The following is a 21,956-nucleotide window of genomic DNA, read 5'->3' on the forward strand; positions in this document are numbered from 1 at the left end:
TTTTTTTTCTTTGTTTGGCCCTAATACTGCGTCGTACTTTTAAGTCTCACGAGCCAAGAATTTTCTGTACGTCACGAGCCAACGGCGGGAAGAAAAAAAACCCGGGAAAGGTTATTGTTTGTGGATAGTATTTAGAAAGGATATTGAATTGTATTATTGGTAAATATGGACCGGGCAACAACCATTGCAGCTATCGTCGCCGTCGGCATGCTGTACTGGCAGGCAGAAGAGGAGGCTGCTGCGCTGAGGAGGAGTCTGGCGTTGAGAAGAGCCAGGAGGAGGAGGAGGAGGAGGGAAAGACGTTGTGCTTTCCTAGCGTTAGTCTATGGCCTTGTAAGTTATCTCATAAAGTTTCCTTAAAGCAGCACTTTGTTTTCCATGATTATTAAAGTTAACAAAATGATTATGATACGGTTTAGAAATATTAAGGTATGAGTTAATCCGGGTCTGGCTGCCTTTTCATCAGTGGAATTGTCTTTAAACTATATAACATAACTGTTTTCATCATCATTTTATACAGAAACATATTTTGCTCATTCGATTTATAAAAAAATATATATAGATGTGAGAAAAATGTATTTAAAAAAATGTAATTAAGCTTATTATTTTATGTCCTTTTAATTCGATGTTAGATTAAATCGTTTTAATAAAAACACTGATTTAAGTAACTATTATTTTATTTTTTAGTTTAGCTTAGTTACCTGAAGAACGTTATTTTTAACACGCAGCGGTTTCTAGTCGGCTTTTTAAAAAGGTAACACACACGTCGATCTTCAAAGCATATGGATGGACCTTGAGTGTTGCCTTCGGCTGCTTTAGTCTCATCCATACTCTTACAAATCAGCCCGGCGTGTGACGTTTTGGGTGCCCTACGCGGGAACGGTACTTCAGGGTGGAAAGGCTTGCACTGGATCTTTTTGTCGTAGGTACTTTTTTAATTTCACATTCTTGAGCATTTAGTTGTAGTTTTTCCACATGGCATTTCTCAGTTTAACAGATAATTATGTACCTGCAGTCACGAGTGCCGGTTCGGAGCGCCTTGAGCCTGAATTATGGTTCTGCGTTAAATCGACGCAGAGCCTACGGCGACGCGCACCGTACGGTTCGTGTCGCCGCGTACCCCTACGGCGTAGGCTCTGCGTTGGTGTAACGCTGAACCAAAAATCAGCCTTTATATGCTGACTGGTACCTCATGTTTCCACGTGTGTGTGTGTTTTTCTTCTCGTCCTGCCAGCCAGCTGAGACGATGATGGCCTCCAAGCTGCTGACGCTGGTGCTGGTGGTCCAGCCCGGGCGGGTCCTGCTGGGCATGAAGAAGAGGGGCTTCGGGGCCGGCAGGTGGAACGGCTTTGGGGGCAAAGTGCAAGCTGGGGAAACAATTGAATGTGCTGCTAGAAGGTAAATGACCCAAGTCCTTGTGTTGAGACTTCCTTGGAAGTGTTGAAAAGAACTTTCCAGTCAGAAGATGACTGGAAAATAATATGTGAAAAATCTCAGAAACAAACAGAAAATACGAATCTAAAACTACTCCAATATAATTGGTTAATGCAGACATTTACTCCTGTCAAATTAAATAAATATAACAGTAATACAGGGCTGTCTCAGAAAATTTGAATATTGTGATAAAGTTCTTCATTTTCTGTAATGCAATTTAAAAAAAAAAAAAAAAAAAAAAAAAAAAAGTCATACATTCTGGATTCATTACAAATCAACTGAAATATTGCAAGCCTTTTATTATTTTAATATTGCTGATTATGGCTTAGCCTACAGTTTAAGATTCGCAGAATATTCTAATTTTTTGAGATGGGATATTTGAGTTTTCTTAAGCTGTAAGCCATGATCAGCAATATTAAAATAATAAAAGGCTTGCAATATTTCAGTTGATTTGTAATGAATCCAGAATGTATGACATTTTTGTTTTTGTAATTGCATTACAGAAAATCACAATATTCTGATTTTCTGAGACAGTCCTGTATACCTGACGATTGTTTCAAATGCATTGAGGTTCAGGGCACATTTGTGCACTGTGTCTGGGAATGTGACAAAATAAAAAAATTCTGGAGGGAGGTAATTAATAAAACCATGCTTATCCTGTCCTGTATGAATATTCCACTGGAGCCTACCTTGTTATTGCTGCATTTATATCCAACAGATCTCAATTTGAAACCCCAAGAACATACATTTATTGATTTCGCTATATTGCAGGCAAAAAGGTTTATTGCTCTCAATTGGAAGAAAACGGATGCACCTACAATCGGTGCTTGGATCAAAGCTATGGCACAATGTAGGTCAATGGAGAAAATAACAAATACATTAATAAACAAACTCGGGATGTACGAGGAAATCTTGAAACCATTTGATCAATTTATTTAAAAAAATGAGATATAAGGGAGCTTCTACGGGAGGGAAATGCAGGGCAGGATACCTACATTTCAGAGTAGTGGTGAACCTCGGAAGGGGAAGGATTTTGGAGGGCGACAGTAAAAGTGTAATTTTTGGTTATTTGTTTAATTTTGTATATCTTTAATTTTCTAGAGGTACCATCGGACTGTATTTACAATACTATTTACAGTATGTTATTTTGTACTTATTTTGGATCTTATAACAAGAGAGATGTAAAGAGAGAAGGGATGTGGGTTGGGATGGGGGGGGGTTAAGACTGTTAAGTCAAAAATAGCTGTGAAATGTCTTTTTATTATAATACTCTGTGTTTGAATGAAAAATCAATAAAGATATTGTTAAAAAAAAAAGAAAAACCTTTTAAAGGTTAAATTATGTTTAATGGAAAAGGGAACTTAAACTCACAGAATAAGCTTTCATGCACATTTGGGGAAAACAAAGCAACTATGACATAAAGCTTTGAACAAAATCCTAACTTTTCATCCATCAAAACAAAGTGTCATGTGCACACAACACATTCCCTCATTTAAAAATAGTACTTTGTATTTTTATATAACACACATTAAATCAAAGATAAGTGAGCTAAACGGGACTGATTTACGAGGTGTGTTATTTGCAAGCTGATAAAAGAAGGAATATTTTAGTCTGGACAATATGTGATTAATAATCAGCTGGAAGCAAAAATGGAGGAAAGAAACCCTGAAGGCAATCAGACAAACTCCAGTTGTTGTTCTCTCAAACATGCGGAGAGCAGCTTTCTGTGGAGGATAATAGAAATGCTAAATAATTCAGTAATGTCCCAGGACTGTGATAGTCGCATTTAATATTCATATTGTGCAGATGTGCGTTTAATTAGTCCTGCATGTGAAATGCGGGGCTCGGGTTTCCACATCACACTTGTTGTAAGATGCTGTTTTTGGACCAGTGGAAGAAAAAAAACAGCTTCCAACTTCAACCTTTAAACACACAGCAAACTGTGCAGTGAAAGTCGAACATCAAAGATTGCAGCGTTGATCAAAACACAATGTGGGAGGGAGGGAGCGTTAAGTTTTGCTTGAGTTGGATGTTGGCCTCATTAACCAGGGGAAATAAGGATGCTCACATAAAGAAAACACTGACACAGGGTGCTCTGGTGTTTTTGTTTTTACTCTGATCTATTGAACATAAACAGTTTTTAAGAATGTCCTTTTCCTCATTGGACAGAAAATAGCTGATCTGGTGTTTTATTGATAACATTCAAGATTAAAATAGTTCGGATTTTCACATCATTGTGTTTTGCAGGTCATCCATTTGTTAATATTGCTCGAAAGTGTTCATTTAAACAAGGAGGAGACAAGAAAAAGAGCTGAATTTGTGCTCAACGTCATGAATGTGGCAGAAAGGAACATGGAGGTGGGGGACGGTTTGAGTTACAAACTGCAGGCGTATCGAAGTTTAATGAGGCAGATTTCACCATGTTCATCATTATATCTCAGTTATGTTTTGATGTAGAGTTGTTTTTCACCAGGCAGCCAAAAGGAACTTTGTGTCCTGAAAACACTGCCATCTAGAGGTGAAACGTGTTCCATAGACCCAATATATCTCAAGTTTTTGTCTTAAGAGTAGTAAATGACCAAATCATGATCAGTGAGTTAAAATCGTTGCAGGAATGTTTGTAGTCATTTGCTTGTACTTCTTTTCGTGGTTGTTTCTCATATTCTCGTCTAAATACCCAGCAGAGAGCACATATACTCTTAAAAGTCATTTAGGATCGAGATGAGGGGGGCGGTCTCTAGTGAAAACTGTTTCAGTTAGAAAACGCCCCTTTTCCCTGGTGATCTTGTGCACATGCACGTCCCCTTAAGGTCTTGCATACGTCTTATCTGAAATTGTGCACGTCTCATTTAGTCTTGCGCATTTTCATCCAGCGTTTGTCCTCTAATGAACATCCACAGCTGGGAACTGAAAACAAAGAGGACCAGTGCTGGTTGAAACATCTGGAATACTGACATCAGCAGTTTGGAGTTCTCAAAGAAGATGTTGAACCAGATGTTCTTCAGACCGAGATGTCTTGAGCGTCACGTGTCCACATCTGTTCTCAAACCGTCACATGAAGCATAGTCAGTGTGGAAAAGGCGCGATTCAGAGATCTCATGAAGATGCTCGACCCAACGTAGGATTAGTCCGGTCACAAAAGTTATCGTCTGATGTTGACGTTTCTTGATGAAGTTGATGGCATTTTTTGGAGCTCATATTTAAAGGTATTGTGACATCATTTTTAACATGCTTTTAACACTATTAAAAGTCTTGGGCAACATCCCTCAAATGTGTCTAAAAGAGTGTAACAAGAAAAACTTCACTCTAGTAATCTTTTCCTGGCTTTTTATTACAGTGTTTTTTTGCGCCGTGAAAAATGCTTCCTTTCCCCCCTTTCCTGTCAATCATTGCTCCGCTCCTCCTCCAAACCTCCTCCTCCTCCAGCCATACGCTCACAGCGGCGTCGGAGCGACAGGCGAAGCATGCACGGAAAAGCAGGAGGGCGAACCACAGCAAACAATCATAAAAATAAAGGCATGCAAGCAGCACTGTCCCCTTATCTTAAGTCCAGTCAGTGGCCGCGGGTCTTCTTAGCAGTTTTCCTCCGGTGATTAGAACAAAAGAGGCGTGTTAAGCCTGATTTATGGTTCCGCGTTAAATCGACGCAGAGCTTACGCCGTAGGGTTCAGCGTATGGTGCGCGTCGCCGCGTAACCCTCGCCGTAGGCTCTGCGTCGGTGTAACGCGGAACCATAAATCAGCCTTTATGGTGCGCTGGAGAGGAGAGGAGGCAGGGAGCTGGGTGGAGGGGGCGGTGATTTAGCGGATCGTTACGTAACGATCCGCCACCAAACCACATGCGCCGTTTTTGCACAGTTATGCGGAAAATCCCAGAAAGCACACAATACACTGAATGTTAAAAGTTCGTTGTTTTTTGGGTGTAATTGATGTCAAGACACCCAACAAAACACAAAAAATCAAGAAAAATTTGTTTTTCATGTCACAATCCCTTTAATGTATATTTTGTAATTGTTATGTGTTTTGTAAGGCTTAATTGCTGCCAATCTTGGCCCGGGGACTGAACTGTGGTCCAGCAGAACCTGTTCCCGCTATCTCTATTAAATATTGAACAGCAGGAGTTCTGTTGCTCCAAACAAGCCTCTTTCCTAATTCATCCATCAGAGCTCGTTGCACGAAGGCTTCAAGATGCTCCCGAATCTTGGAAGTTGTCTGAAACGTGCACCACCACAGATATCTGGGGTTCACTCGGACCAGAAACCATTAACGTGCTTAGAAAGTTGTATCCGCTGACGGCCCATGTATGCTCCCTCTCGTCCCTGCGGAGGTTTGGTCTGCTGCTACGGTCAGGATATCATCGCATCAACGCTTTTAGAGGCCTCTCATGTGCACGTGAAGCGTACAGGGAGACAGATTCTTAAAATGCACATCATTAAAGATTTATGTGATGTTTCTCCTTCTAGGGAACTCGAAGAAGAAAGCAGCCTCACAGTGGACGCGCTGGAAAAGATCGGGAATATTAAATTTGAATTTGTGGGAGAGACGCAGCTGCTGGACGTCCACGTCTTCAGAGCCGACTCCTTCAACGGGGAACCGACGGAGTCGGAGGGTAGGATTGTTACCGTGAAGGAGCGCAGAGATCAAACTGGCTCCTTAATGTGAAAATTCTGATTCAAGTTGAACAGGCAGAGAGGAAGCAGGGCTACCCTTCAAAATAAAAGCATGTGAAAGAAACAATATATAGTAAAACACTGGAAGCCATAAAAAAAACTCTGACTACTTTTGAAGATGTTATTTTAAAAAGGAAAGGGACTTTTTGTTGCAAAACAATTTTTTATTTTTTTTTTAATACAAATTTCCAAGTAACTGATGTGGTTTTGATCTAAAAAAAAAAAAAATCCAGCCCACATAAAACATCCTTTTCAGTTTTAGTTCCGCTTAACGTCAACGTCCTTTTTATGTTTTCTTCACGTGCCAGTCCAGACTTTTATAGGCTGGCCTAGAGGTTTAGACAGTGATGCCATCTCGATGGCTGTTTCTGGTCTTATTTTATTTGAAACATAGAATCCAAAGACTTGACCTTGAGAAACTCAAACAGTGAGCTTCCCACACAGAGCGTTGGAACTGAGTCAGACTCAACACCAGAAACACTCCGACGTCAGACCTCCAAAATCCTTTTTCTCTGTTCTGTGAAGGACGCTGGTGCGTTCAGGCGACGGTGAAAACATCAGTGCCTTTCAGTGTCAGATGTTTTGCTTTGTCATTCTTTTTGCTCCCATCTTTCAGCCTTGTTTTGTCAGAATAAAATAGGAAATAGGCCACTTTTATACTTAAAATAGTAACATTCTTCAGAGGGGAAACATTTAAATGAAATTACACCGGATTGATTGCAAAATCTTAAAAATCTGTCCACTTTTCAGCAGAAACTAGGATCCTACTTTCTGATCTTTAAGATTGACATTAGTTACACGTACTTGTTGTCGAGTACTCTTCCTCCAGATTTCTTCTACTCTGAAGTCAAGTGTTCATTAACATTTTAGCTGCTTTGCACTTGTTTTTCCTCGGTGTTTGGTGATTGAAATGCAGACTTGAGGTCAAGATCACTTGAAAGAGAAGACGGTTTAGGTGAGCTTGGTAGAACAACATTTTAAAAAAGCCTGTGAATAAACTAAAGGGAGCGGCAGCGCTCTGAGAAATACTCCAAGCTCAGCAGAGCGGGGGCACACGGAGAATCCCAACCCCAGGAGAAATCAGACGAGCTGAAGCAAAAAAGACAAACCGTCTGGAGGGCGAGAAACGTCAGAAACCACGAGGTGATGAGAAAAAGCTGCAGGATTTGGATTTCCCAGCAACTTCATAAGACGAGAAGCCGGTCGTTTGTGAATACTTCAAATTATTTGAGGGTTATTTGAGGGTAAAAACACTTAGTTCCACTTATATTGTGGTCGAGTTCAGACATGATGCGCCACACAAGTAACAGACCGTGGCGAGACGATGGGGGAATTGTTGAATATTTTCTTGTTTTCCAGAAATGCGGCCTCAGTGGTTCGACTGCGACAAAATCCCCTTTGATCAGATGTGGCCCGATGACGTCCTGTGGTTCCCTCTGCTGCTGCAGAAGAAGAAATTTGTGGGGTATTTTAAATTTCAGGGTCAGGACGTGATCCTGAGCCACACTCTGGAGGAGGTGCAGGAGATCTGATCCTTTCTCCCATCAGTCCTGGAACCAGGAACCAGGACACACCCAGTTACTGTTTCTGATGAGTGAATGAGAGCAATGCGGTTACCTGTTGGTCTGTCATTTACTTGCTGTATGACTGTTTTCATTAATCAAAGCACGTTTTTGTAAATTCATTTTTTTTCTTTTAATGAATACACGGTGAAATAGCAACAAACCAAACAAAAAGTTCCCTTTTTTCCCCTCATTTTTATTTCAGAATAACTGATTCCATACATCATAGCAAGGACATCTTCAATTAAATATTTACAGTATGTACAATTAGAATGTCTCTGGGCCCTTTTCTGTGTAAACGTGATGCTTTGGCAAAAACAAATGTCCCTTACTGTGTGTACAGCATTGGTTTGTTAATAAAACTTTCTCAGAACTTGTTCGGGTTTAGTCGTTTCTGTGCCTCCGAGATGAAATCTGCTGGTGACGGTGCGATAGCTTCTCCAAAATCATTAAACTGTCCCTCCGGCTTGTTCTTTTATCAAATAGAAAATACTCATGTACAAAAATGTGCATAAATACTAAAAAAGTCTGACTTTACGTAGAAGGAAAAAAAAGGTAAACTAAATCTAGTTTAACAGCGACGGGACTCAAAATATTCACAAGTTCAAGAAATAAAGGTGAGTTTCCAAATTGGAGTGTTTTAATCATGGCCTTTTAAATAATGTGTCTTTGGTAACATCGTTTGTGTTAGTTGACACGATTTCCCAAAGACCAGGGGTTAGGCTACTTAAAGGCTAGATAAAGAATCTCACGTTTGTTGTGCGATCAGACAGTTACATACAATCAAATAGCTTATAAACATACACAGAAAAAGCTCCGTAGCTGTTGAAAATATGTGAAATCCTTAAGAGTTCTGTTTTCGAAAATGATCTAATTTTCCACGCCGTAAAAGATTACATATTAGGGCTGGTGGTTTGAGGAAACTGGTGCAATATTACGCTGGTATCTGAGCAGCAGAGCTCCGTCAGCCTTTGTTTCCAGTATCTGCAGAGATCTTGTGAGTCTGCACGAACGCCTGGATGCGGGTTCCACCGCACAGATGGCTCCACGTCCCGCCTGATTACATTCAGGACTTTTGAGTTTGCCGTTCGTAAACATTAACTGTATTCTGACGTGGCAGCACTTCGGTGGGGCAATTGGTGTGCTTCTTGTTCCAGGACTTAATTTTCACGTTTACTTGCCTCCATAATTAGTGAACTGAGCAGGTGAAGCTGCAGCGAGACGAGACCAGAGGACGATGCTTTAGAGGTGATTCTGAACATCTACAAGTCCTTATTCCCTTTTTTTTTTTCCTTTCTCCTTTTTGGTCACCCAAAAAAACAAGCTCAGACTCAAAAGAGAAGATTCAGCTTAGTGAGTAATCCCAGAAGTTCACACGCTTTTGCAACACTGGCATATCCAATATTTGATCACTCTCCTCAGTAAATGAATACTTTTCTTTGCTTTGTCGCATTTGTTCAGTTAAGTTTGCTTGATAGGCTTTTAGGTCAGATTCTGCAGGAATCACAAGGGTTCACAAACTTTCAAGCCCAACCGTATATACAAGGCAACGAATAAAGGCAGAAAATTCACTACAAATATAAAGTATGCTGCTACATGTCCTTATAAACTAAAATATTCAAACTGATCTGAAGTTATAACAGGAGATTTAAAATAATCCCATTTGAATAAACTCGCACTGTCCCTCCAGCATCTTAGTGTTTCCGACTTATGAGAAGCGGTTGCTTCATTAAATGTGTTGGAATGTGTGAATAAAATTATATATATTATATCCTTTTGGAAAAATAACAATTTAGACAACCTTCTGCCTCATTGGCGGTCAAAAATGCTGATTCTGAAATGGATGTTGGATCCCAGAGCATAAAAATGACAAAGAGACCAGCGTCCCTGACAGACACTGCACTTCCTGATCAGACCGAAAATTTCAGAAACATGACATTTAAAAAAAAAAAAAAACCTCCTCAAATGAAACGTGGCTGGTGTAATAGATGGGAACCGCTGTACATTATACTTTCTTGCTTTGGCTCACAGAGCTTTTTATTTTTCCAGTTTGCGATCTTCATCGGTGGCAGTGTTTCGTTCCTACGTCGCGCAGGCTTTCAGGTTTCAGACGGCTTTCAGTCCATTACTGCCACCAAAAAGACACCCAAGCTTGGGCTGGAGTTCATTCCACACTGCTCCCATCTGACGGAAAAAGACAAAAAGGAAAGTAAGTCACATGTTTAAACGAAGTTAGACCATCAAATGCTGAAATACAGCAGCTTCTCAATGTTTGAGATGCCACCTTTTGGGATATTGAGATCCCTCCCCTCCAACACACACACACATCCACCCCACGAGTCTGGACAAATATTTTCCAGACAGGCAGCTTTACCTCTCGGTGTCCTTGGACCTGGGAGTTAACGAAAGCCCCGAGGATGTGGGAGGTGATTGGAAGGTAGGTGAAGATGAGCTGCGTCTCCTGGTGCAGGCAGAACAGGGAGAAGTAGTTGCGCAGCTCCATCGTCTGAATGGCACTTTCTTGCTATAATCCAAGATAAAAACAACATCAGCACCAATGGATAGATTCAAAGATTCAAAAAGAAGAAATAAAACACTTAATGAAAATGAAACCTTGCTCTAATTTTACTTTTGCAGATAAAAGAAGATATAAGATAAGGTTTGCAAAAGAAAAATGTAAACAGCTTTTTAAAAAAACAAATCCTGTTCACATGTGTCTCTTACAAACATTATTGCAACATTACAGATATGAAATATACATTATATCTTGCTATTGTGTAAAAAAAAGTTATTTTTACTCATCTCCCTGTTAAATTGTCTGTTCAGGGTAGAAACATGGTTCACATCACAGAGCGACTCGCTTGTTCGACTAATGTGTGACGACTTTTCTCAGACATGCATTTTACAGTTTCCAATAAATAAATAATATCACCAAAAATAAAAAAGAATTCCCACAGAAATGAACGGGACTCTGCCGAATGGCAGAATTATTATGAGCCAAAGTGCAGCTGGCGTTCAGGAGACAGGAGGAAGCTGGAAACTGGACAGAAAATGCTCCAGAGCGCAGAGTTTTTGCTATACAGGCCATAAGTAAACTGTCCTTTCTCTCCAGGGCAGGGCTTTTCAAGTCCAGTCCTCGAGGTCTGCTGTCCGACGGGTTTCAGCTCCGCCACACCTGGATCAGATGTGTGAGAGCTGTGAGCAGCAGGACGGCAGCCCTCGAGGAGCCCGCTGTAGGGAAACTGTTCGTTGGATTTTTATTTTCCTTCTTAGCTTGAAGCGGCCGGATTCATGATGAAATCCAAAATGTACTTTTTACTCCATCTTTTTTTTTCAAATCTGTCCGTGTATTGGCAGTTTCTGCTCCAGACACACCAAGAAGGCCTTGCAGCGCTCAGGGTAGCAAAGTGGTTTCATTTCGACCAACAGTTTTGGGGGGTTTTGGCAGTTGGACACAAACTCTCAGGGCATTTTCAGTTTGAGTTGCACTTAAAGTCACCATGGAAACCATGAACTACACGTCAGAGCCCAGAAACTGAAACTCAGAGCTCCTAACCACGGGGATCTCCGACCACCAGACTGAATTCACACAGAAATCAAACTTATATGGAGTCAGAATAAACTTTTGTGCAGTTTTATAAATGTGTTTACATATTTAAAGTCAGGGGCCTCATGCACAGAGTATTGTTGTCTTTTTAAAATAAAACTAACATATCACTGAAAGGTTGGTTGGTACGAACTGTTTAAGCTACTTTCTTATCGAGTCGGCTGCAGTTGCTGCAGGATCCCAGGAAGTGTTTCTTCAGTGATGGAGGCCGAGGCCGAGACCGGTCTCCCCTCCTGGTGATGGAGGCCGGTTTCTCCTCCTGCGGCTTCAACAGTACGAGCTGCAGCGACTTTTTTCTGTATTTTTCACGTTGGCACAACTTGTTTTACTTTTGCAGCGGAGGAGTATCAGCTTGTGATGCTTACAGGATTAAATATAAGTTCATGCTGTTCACAGTGTTTGACTTATGAGATGTGATTGTGGACACGTCCTCTGCGAGTTGTAAGACTCGCAAGGCACGTATATTAGACCAGTTCTGTCATTTTATAAAACACACATGAAAGCAAAATGGAACGAGGAGCCGTTTTTCATCCCACCAGTTTAAGTTCTGGTGTCGATTTTTAAAATAAAGCTGAACATAAACGTTCATAAAACCCGGACAAACATAATAAACCACAAGTCTTCACGGAACGCAACACAAGGAACAGCGATACCCATAATGCAATGCAGTCAATACAACCACAGCACGCTACTCTGTTTAGTTTTTTCTTAAATCAAGAGGAAATGCCACCAAATAAAAGTAATTTTCCAGCCACTACTTCTGACAGTGTCTCCAGCTCAAGGTCCCTGTTTTTTTGTTTTTTTTCCCCATTTGCTTTTGCGAGTTCCTTGTCAGGGTGAGTGGTTTTTCATGGATATTTATCCTAATTATCATATTTAAATTGATCTACTTGAGGGAGGAGACAGGGAGGAGTGTCATGCTCCCGCATCCGCATTCAATTACACGCTGGTTGTGCAAAAAAAATAATTCAGAATTCATCTGAAGCTTTATGTCAATGCAAAGGCGCCATATGCCCCCATGTGGTCAGAGGTAGTATTGTTACACAGCATGGCTTTAAAAATGTTTGTTGATTTCTTAACCAGTATTTATGCCGACTCAGGGCTGTTTCACAAAATTAGGATTAAGAAATCTGGGATAAGAGATAACATAGCGCCATCAGTTCATCCTGGCTTTATCTGCTTCACAAAGGCCAAACCAGGCTCAGGAGGTCCGGCTTTGCAAAGCCAGGTGTAAGTAATCCAGCTAAAAGCACGCCCACAGATTTCTTCAAAAGACTGTGAGATCAAGCACAGATTCACTGATTTTACCACAGACTTTGTGAACTCTACCTCTCACCAAATGAGCAACATGTTTTGATGGAGGCTCGTGAAGAAATGAAGCACATACTAAAGAAATTAAACACTGCCGCTGTTATAAAGGAGCGGCGAAGGGCGTGGCAAACATAGCGGATCGCCCGAATGCGTAAATAACCTAAAATACACATTTTCTAACCACTACCGAAAACATTATCATACCATGCAAGGATTTACCTGACATTTGCTCAAATTAACAACTTTGAACTTATAAATGAACATACGTCTATAATGTAATGTGGGAATCTGACAGCAGATTCATTCATGTTACTTTGTTACAGCTCAGTGGGTTAGCCTACTCCAGATCAGGCTAACAGCACAGGATGTATCGCCATGGTAACTTATGGGCTACTGCTTTTGTGAAACTGAATCCAGGCTTAATTCAACCAGGAACTCCAGAAAATCCCAGCTTAATCTGCTATCCTGGTTTTGAGAAAAAGCCCTCTGACTTTCATAAAAGTATAAATCAACTTAGCTCAGACTGCATATACTCAGTATAAAGTTATATTGGCATTTTTATACTCAGTATAAAAATGATTAAATATTTGAATAAAATAAAGCAAATAAAGAATAAGAGCATATTAAGGAAATGATCATTAATTAAAAAAAGGGAATAATACAGAGAGGATGGGACTGTGTGGCACCCCACACTGAGCAAGGAACTGCAGGCACGAGATAAAAGCAGCAGGGATGAAACAGTAAACAGCAGGTTAATTACTTTCTTCATGTAACTCAGCTTTGTACCAGTGATTGAAACGGTGCTTTGCTTCCTTCAAAACGGGTCTCTTGTTTTAGCAAATTAATCAGAATATTCGGAAGGATTTTTTTTTTTAAAAGAACATGTTGTGCTTCTCAGGTTTGTCCTCCGACTTTAATGTGTGAGCTTTTGTGGATGTGGATGGGGGGGTGGCAGCGGCCTGCCAATGTCCATACCAGACAGACTTCCTCGTCTCACAGAGGACGATGGTAATGAAACACCTCGTCTTTGGTCGTTCCTTTACTTAGCAACATCGTTAAAGTCACTTTTGGCTGAGACGGCTGTTCTCTCTGACATTTTTAACCGACAGGACAATGGACCCTTGTCCCGGTGAAAGAAAGAGCAATAATGGTGTTTAAGACAGTTACGCATTTTCTTCTTTTATTCATTTATATTTTTTAACAAGGTACCAAAAGAAAGCTCTGAACTCATAAACTGTGGACTCTTTTTACACCACTATCTGCTAATTTCAGCGTTTATCTTTTATATGCATGTGTCAGCATGTTTTATGTGCAAAGGTAAGATTTTAATTGCTGACGTTGGATGAATGTGAAGTTTCTTTTGCTCTGTTCTCTTAGGCAGGATTGGACAACCCGAGTATTTACACAGCACTGTTGGTTGGAAACGCACTCGGACCAGAGCAGCATTATTTGTCAAAAAATAAGTGAGTTAAAAACATTTTATCGAGGGACATTTGTGGAGGGGGACAAAAAAATAAACTGTTACCTGAACAATTCGCGACTCCAGCTGCTCCACAGACGCCTGCTCCTTGGACTGCACGGTGGCGCTCATCATCTGTCTCTTCATCATACCGTACTTGTGCAGAGCTCTTTGATGCTCGTGGAGAACGCCTTTCTCGTGCCGCTCGCAGAGATCCTAAACAACAGACGGGTCAAAACACAGTTCTATGGAGCTAGAACAGTCTCATAATTCGCAAATGCACAAACTGTTTCACAAATGCACAGGACAAAATTCACAAATGCACACACCGATCCGCAAATGCACACACCGTTTCACAAATGCACAGGACAAGTTTCACAAATGCACAGAACAATTCACACGTGCGTAGGACAAATTACACAAATGTATTTTTGATGCACAGTTCAGACAGCAGGTGTATCCACCCCTTTAATCTTATTGGTTTACGAGTAAGTCGTCCCCCACGTGGGGTGCGCTCTTATGATTGGCTGAAACAAAGGAAGACATCTGATTGGTTGCAGATCCTTCCGTGTTAAAAAAAAAACGTATTTGTGGATCGAGGGACGTCAGGGGAGTCTCAAAAGTCACACGCAAATCCAGCGCAGCTCACAGACAAAAAAACGTTTGTAACGTTTGTGTGTGCATCAAAAATACATTTGTGTATCTTGTCCTACGCGCGTGTGAATTGTTCTGTGCATTTGTGAAACTTGTTCTGTGCATTTGTGAAACTTGTCCTGTGCATTTGTGAAACGGTGTGTGCATTTGTGAAACGGTGTGTGCATTTGCAAATTATGAGACTGTTCTAGCTCCATACAGTTCTGCAGCGTGAGTCGCATCACGCTGGGACCGTGGTCAGGTTTAAGCAGCACAGAACTCAACCCCACTCACTCTGTACGACTGCAGCAAATCCAGGAACAGATTCAGTTTTTCCACCACATCATCCTCCTCCCGTCTGCCCTAAAGACGGAGACAAAACACAGTTGGATCACCGGGGAGGAGGTTTGGTGCAGCCGCGCCGGGGAGAGGCTGAAGGCCGTACCTGCTGGGCAGCTTTGTCCGACAGCACAGCGAACTCCACGGACAGGCTCTTCAGGGACTGACGCAGGTTCCCCCACGTGCTTTGACAGGACGCCAACGCGGGGAGAGGCGCAGAATCCGAACCCAGGGTGCTGCACAAAACATCATCATACCAAGAAAAACTAATATTGCAGCGTCCCATCTTCCATGGATTTGAAACTTATTAAGAAACCGTCAGGATACTGGAGGAAGAATAACTTTATATCCTTCATAATAAAATACCTGAGCTCCCTGCCAAACATGAGCAGATCCGTTGCATTCTCCTTTGAGCGCTCGGCCATTCTCTCCGCTCTGTCTCGCAGCTTCTGGAAGCTGTTGTGAATGTTCCTAATCAGCTCTCTGCTTCCTGAGAACTGGGCCTGAATGTCTGCCGGGAGATATTCCTGCAAAACATGCACCATAAAATAAAACACCCTTCCTTAAATGGGGAACTAGAGTCTTAGAATCGGTGACGAACCTTAGCTTGGGTTGCAATTTTGTTGGTCATGAACTCATCGCCCGTTTTCTTGTAAGTGTCACGCAGCTTGGCCTGCACATCCTGTTTGGGAATTAGAGTGAGGAGTGGGGGAGGAGGAAAGGACAAAGAGTGGTTAAAACAGGATGCGTTTTGCTTTTCATCATGACGTTGACGTTTATTGTGCAACGACCAGCCGCAGACAAGCAGGGAGCAACTTTAGAAGGAGCAGCTTACGGAGCCACTGAAGGTGAGGAAGGTCTTGACCAGCTCATCCTCGGAGAAGAAGGGATGGCGCGCCACCAGGTTAATAAATCTGCTGAGAGCTCGTCTCCTTCCCTCGATGAAATCCCGCTCAGAAACCGAGGTCAGGACTGGTGACACAAGCAGGAGAGACATATCTGTGCATTTATTCAACAAAGGGAGGAACTGTGCCGAGCAGACAGCGCTGGGGATGTGGATGTACACGGACGGCAGAAATCACAACATACTTTAAATGGTTCAAAGGTATATCATGCCAATATAACTTTAAACAACTTCCAGGCACACAAGTAGAGTATTATAACATTTACGGCCACTGCGACTACTGATTATGGTTATTGATGACTGTGAAGTGACACATGAACACCGGAACTGTCACAACTTAGGACCTATAGACTTGATCTTTGCTTCATGGCTCCACATTGTGAAGAATTACTGGAAGAACTGAACAGACTAAATCTTCATTAGGATTTAAAAAATAGTTATATGTAAATGCGAACCACCCTTAAATACAAATTATTTCTTTTTAAATCAGCGGAAGGACATTTGCAGCACAATCAGGGGTTTTAGGATAAGAGTTTCACTGTCCTAATATGATGGATGGCACAAACTATCCTGAAAGAGGAGCATCCGCTGCAGAAATGACACAAGGGTTGATGATGAAAATGTAGGGAGCTACTCTGCCAGCTCAGATGTTGTGAACAAGTGAGAACATTTTTAAAAAGTTGCTTCCTTGGCACAAAACTGCACACATCATGTTGCTAAATAACAGCACAAGAAACTGCATGAAGATTAGGAGGACCTTCCTCAGGTCCATGAGATCAAGATAAACTCTTGTAGGTCAGTTAGGATCAACCGAATGTGGCCGGGGCACCGACCCCCCTCAAAATAAATGTAACATTGCTCCATCCAGTCACTGACAGGTGCAGGGCTTGCACTCTTCCAGAAATCATCCAGAAATCACGTACCCCACCTTTAATGTAGGGTCTTGGTAGTGATGAACAGAGGGGGAAGTGTGGTGATACGGAGCTGCATTAATACAAAAAGGTGCTGGCTTAAAGGTTTCTAACTGTTTTGTCGAGAGCTCTCTGGATTACACATTGTTGTATCACAACTTCCCTGCAGAATATTGACAAAAATCACACAACAGTTCCTGGAAAGGATCTAACTGAAGAGTGTGAGTTCAAATCCCACAGAAAATAAAAATATAAATGAAATACAGTAAGTAAAACTGTATTTTTAACAGAGAGACCTCTGAAAATAGCTAAATGTGTCCAGAAATTCGTGTAATATTTATATGCAATATGCCAGGGAGCATTGAGCATTGTGTAAATTATCATCATTTTTAATGCATACTGTTCTTTTTTCTCTATTATTTATTTTCTGGAGCTTGTAATTGCACCTTCATTTTTTATTTACCTACTGCTCAACTTAGAAATATTACATTTATGGAAGTGTGACAAACATTTGAGTCACTTGGCAATTAAATATAACTGAACGTGGGTGTACTCGCTTTAGTTGGCTTGTGTACAAGAGGAGCAGAAAGTTACCCTGGACTAAAGTTACCTCCAACTATACTGAAGATGTATGTGTTTATCAATTGAAAAAGGACGATCCGAGGAGAGCTCACCAGCTTTGTGCAAAGTCACATTAACAGAATCAGAGAGTGTCGGTACTTTCCTGACTTGTCATTAAACTGAGCCACAGTGTTAAATCAAATGTTTTTGTGTAATTAGCCCTCTACTATGAGAATTTGTGAAGTGAAACGGGCTCTCGTTACGCATCACTAGTTTGTGCCGCATCTGTCGGCAGCAGCTTTGATGAACTGCATTGGCTGCAGGAAGAACTGGACCAGCGTTCACTCATGAATGTTTCATCTTTATAAACCAGAAAACGCTTGGGCCTGAAGGCCAGAGGAATGTAACTGCTTCACAGCGTTTTAGTCATGAATATAAATGCAAAAAAAAACAACAACAACTCAGATCTGAAAAAAAACTAGTTAAGAAATAATGATACAGAGTGTGAATGATTAACTCACCTCCCTTCAGCATCCTTTTAGGTGGCAACGCTGGTACCACTCTGTAGGCAAATCTCTGCAGCAAAACCTCATGGAAGACGTCAAAATCGCTATAACGTCTGTAAACTGATATTTTATAACGCTAAAAAACAAAAAAAAAGCAGAAGATATTCAGAAAGTGGGCGAGAGCAGGTTCTGGCGACAGCAGCCACGCTGCCGGTGTGAGAGGGCTCCTTGCCTGGCTGATGAGCTGGTACTCCACGTGTTTGAGGAACAGACCCTTCTTCTCGGGTAAGATCTCCACCTTGACCGTGTCTCTCGCCAGAAGCTTGTCCAGCGTCTGCGAGATGGTGAGCGCGTCCTCCTGAGCGGGCTGCATCCTCAGAGCGCGCAGCTCCCTGGGCTCCCCGAGCTGGGGCTTTGGTAGCTCTGTCAAGCACACATCCAGAACAAACATTTATCCTTAAATGATTAAATCAAGACCCACGAGAGCAGCACGCACTTCAAATCTGAGATGAATGTTGGCTTCTCTCTTTCACCCTTCTTTTTTTTTTTTTCTCCCTCCTCTAACGAGAACAGTATTGTGCACAGTAACCATGTGATCTATTATTATTCCTTCCAGGACATTCCAAGATGGTCATGAATTTCATGGAATGCACTAAAACAAATGCTGAAAACTGGATCTGGTGCCGACTGGGAAGTGGCGTGCAGCAGCAAGCTGCCATGCTGGCCACACCTGAAATAACAACAACCGCCTAAAATAATCACAGAAGGCTGTGGATGAATCTAACTTAAGCCTGCATAATGGTCACCTCTTTGAAAAACCAGAAAACCTCCCCAACATCGTCCCACTGAGGGACAAATAAAAAAAAGAAATGAAACAGCTATGGCTTCCCTACAAACATAAAAGAATTGCACAATAAAACATAATACTACTGAAAATGACAATTTTAGGGATGTGATCGCCGTTGTTGCTCACTTCTGGAAAGACGTATTTAGGTTTCAAAGAAAAGAGTGACAAGCTTCCTGTGCAAATGAGAGATTTCAGCAAGTACAAGTACATCGGGAGGTGGCCCTTGGACGCTGTGAAGATTATCCAAGCTACTCATTAAGCAAAACCTTTTACGAGCGTTGTCACCTACCCTGTATGCAGTTCTCCAGGAGTTTGGGGCGGGGCTGCTTTCCTTGCTGAGCCAGAGCAATCAGCGCCAGAGCTTTATAGAGGGTCAGCTTGCTCAGGAATCCATCTGTGGAGTCGACGTGCTCAGCAATCTGGGGAAGACAAAGGCGGTGTGACCCAAAGGCTGCCATTTCTCACTCCCGAGATCCAACTCAAACTTGTGGTTTGCATTCTTCTGTGATAAAAGCTCTCGCTAAAACACAAAAGGGGGGCGGTGACGCGCTGAAAGGTTGGGAAAAAGTTGAAATTCTACCTCACTGCAAGAAGTTCTCAGAGAAATCAGTTATTTCTTGGAGATGACATAAGCTTCTGCTTCTGTTTCTTCCCGTTTTAGGAGTCATCACACCTAGGCTTACGGCATTTTCCACTAGTGTCAGCCAATGACGAGTACCGATCCCATACCGGCATGACTGCACTTCATTTAATACATTCACATTTAGCAGACACTTTTCTCCAAAGTGGCCAACAACAGAGGTAAACAAATTAAGCCACAGTAAACATGGTTAGACTACAGAGAAAGTGCAGTTCAGAAGTTGGAGCGATTAAAGCGGTTAACAGTAAGCGGTACTCTTAGAAGAGGAGAGTTTTGAAGAGCTTTTTGAATGCAGAGAGGGAAGACCCTGCTCTACGGTTCCACCACTGAGGAACCGTAGGAGAACGGCTTCAATCAAGATCACCTTCAACTCCAAATGATCCATTAAGCAGCAAAATCTCACAATATCATTGACAAACATCCAAGAAAATTAATTATACAACTTTATCAGTGGCTTTCTGGCCTTTTCTGGGTAATGTCTCTCATTTTAAACATGGAAACATAGATTTTCTGTTGCTGTTCCTCCCCTATGATGGAATTAAGTCCTTGTGCCATTCCACTTGATGTCGCCTTAAATGCTTGACAAGGTCACTCTTGTCATATTTAGCAACATTCATCCCAGCCTTGTCTAATGAGCATCCACCATTAAATAACACCACATTACCAACGTTAATGCTTCATAACTGGCTCAATCCAAAATCTCATATCTCCAGAAACGGTAAACTGCAAGGCAAGATTTCATAACTTCCTGTGCTTGCTATTTTTATAACAGCATTTTTGTCAGAAATGGCAAATATTTCCATTACTGGTGTCAGAATTGGAACATCCCAAATGAAAATTCCAAAGCATCTCTTGTTAGACTGAAACTAATACGCATCAGAGCAATACCAAAGTCCACTAAATAAATACATTTAGCAATGTGTGTATTAGAACTGAACCTATTAAATCCACAGTTTTGTGATTATTTCATAGACCAGCCATTTTACTATTAAACACTGAGTTTATAGCAGTCCGTATGTGGATGGGCGGATGCTGGATTGCAGATTCTGATCACATATGGCTTATCGCAGCATCTCTCACCTGATCAACAGCTGCCTTGGAGAGATCGGCCCTTTGGAGCAGCTGCTGGAAAACTTCAACCTGCACTCTCTCGTCGCTCCTGCAACAAATGGCCTCATGCACTTCCCTGTAATAGGCAGGAACTGAACCTAAAAGAGGAACAACACCTAAATGCCAAAATATATGATACATAATTGATCATGTGGATGCAGAGCATGAGCTTGCGTTACATCAGAGGTCAGCAGAGCAGAGTTTACTACTTTATGTGTGATGTGGTTTTTATATCATCCCTGGTGTGGTCTTAATCCTTTAAAAAGATATCCTAAATGTCATATTTGGAAAATACAAGAGAAAGTTTTAAATTAAATGAATGGAGAATCTTAGATAAGTGAGTTAGATGAGAAGGGTAGAAAACAGGATACGGTAGGAAATGTCAGTACAAGCTTAAAATGCACAGCTGGCAAGATTTCACGTGGTAGGAAAACTATGTCAAAACTTTCAGCAGCCGCTTGAGTTCATCTTTTAAAACACGAACGCACACTATTATTGTAGCAACAAACCACACATGGGGGCTTTTGCGGTGGAGAAACTCCATTCCGATCACTGTGTACCATCCAAAAGTTCTCGGAGATAAGTTAAAATCACGATTTCCTCGATGAGAAATATCCACGCATTCACTTTTTTCAAACATTTCTCGCGCGTCCACAAAAAGAAACATTGAAGTGGTGTTGTCTTAAAAAGGAGCGCAAGAAGATTACGCACTGTACCTTCATTGATCTCTCCTGCCATGGCTCGGACTGTCATGTGAGCACAAGAGCACCTCCATGTGATTTCCTGCAGAAAAGAAAAAACAAGCAATTTACCTCTTAAAGTTGTAGTGAGCTGGTTGAAGTCCGAGCCGGAGGGAAGTGGAGCAAGTTTGCCACCTACGTGTACTGCACGGAGCTGGCGCTGACTGCTGTATTATGTGACTTTCCCCGAATAAGATGGGGAATACCATACTATTTTTAGCTGTTTATTTTCTGGTTGTCCTTGTAAAAGTTGAACTGGCTTTATTTCTCTCTTCCTCATTCTTCGAAGTTATTTAAACCTGCATGAAAAAAAATGCCGCCTTCAAATTACTCGTTTATTTGGGTTTTCGTTGTTAAATAGAAGAAAAATAGAAGAAGAATACACTTTATTGGCCAAGTATGAACACGCCGTTTTCGTTTTTTTTCGCTCACTGAACCCAGATTTAAATAGTTACGAACAGTAATAGACAAATGGCTCTTATTAACATATATACAATTTAAAAGTGAAAGGTGCAGCAGTGTGAGGTAGACATGGTTATTGAAAGTTGCATTGTTACATATGAGTGTGGTTATTATTATTATTATTATTATTATTATTATTATTATTATTATTATTATTATTATTATTATTGGACAGTGATTGATTATTCTGAGATTCTATGAGTGATCAGAATCAGGGAATTTGACTCCGGTTGTTTCGCTCACTGTACAGTAAATAGACAA

The 21,956-nt window shown here is 41.3% G+C and overlaps 2 protein-coding genes across 5 annotated transcripts; one reads left to right on the plus strand and one right to left on the minus strand.

Moving 5' to 3' along the window:
* Nucleotides 1–818: 818 nt before the first annotated feature.
* Nucleotides 819–8,044, plus strand: nudt1 (nudix (nucleoside diphosphate linked moiety X)-type motif 1). 2 transcript variants are annotated; one of them, XM_061711563.1, is made up of 4 exons: nt 819–922; nt 1,235–1,398; nt 5,897–6,042; nt 7,463–8,044. In XM_061711563.1, exons 2-4 carry the CDS (start codon nt 1,247–1,249, stop codon nt 7,633–7,635), a joined length of 471 nt encoding a protein of 156 aa, XP_061567547.1. In that variant the 5' UTR covers nt 819–922; nt 1,235–1,246; the 3' UTR covers nt 7,636–8,044. The 2 variants fall into 2 exon arrangements, with proteins under 2 accessions (XP_061567547.1, XP_061567548.1); XM_061711564.1 differs by having other exon boundaries at nt 837–926.
* Nucleotides 8,045–8,965: 921 nt separating this feature from the next.
* snx8a (sorting nexin 8a) lies at nt 8,966–21,389 on the minus strand. Of its 3 annotated transcripts, XM_061711561.1 has the most exons (14): nt 21,373–21,389; nt 21,210–21,276; nt 20,464–20,591; nt 19,033–19,162; nt 18,129–18,319; nt 17,912–18,032; nt 15,850–15,986; nt 15,616–15,696; nt 15,381–15,541; nt 15,121–15,250; nt 14,970–15,038; nt 14,109–14,258; nt 10,040–10,189; nt 8,966–9,849 (listed from the first exon to the last, which is right to left on the minus strand). In XM_061711561.1, the coding sequence occupies exons 2-14, from the start codon at nt 21,244–21,246 to the stop codon at nt 9,772–9,774; spliced, it is 1,563 nt and encodes a 520-aa protein (XP_061567545.1). In that variant the 5' UTR covers nt 21,247–21,276; nt 21,373–21,389; the 3' UTR covers nt 8,966–9,771. The 3 variants fall into 3 exon arrangements, with proteins under 3 accessions (XP_061567545.1, XP_061567546.1, XP_061567544.1); XM_061711562.1 differs by lacking the exons at nt 21,210–21,276; nt 21,373–21,389 and adding an exon at nt 21,306–21,359; XM_061711560.1 differs by lacking the exon at nt 21,373–21,389 and having other exon boundaries at nt 20,464–20,609; nt 21,210–21,246.
* Nucleotides 21,390–21,956: the final 567 nt, after the last annotated feature.

The sequence above is a fragment of the Cololabis saira genome, chromosome 21 (genome assembly GCF_033807715.1).
Source record: "Cololabis saira isolate AMF1-May2022 chromosome 21, fColSai1.1, whole genome shotgun sequence".
Classification (NCBI taxonomy): Eukaryota; Metazoa; Chordata; class Actinopteri; order Beloniformes; family Belonidae; genus Cololabis; species Cololabis saira.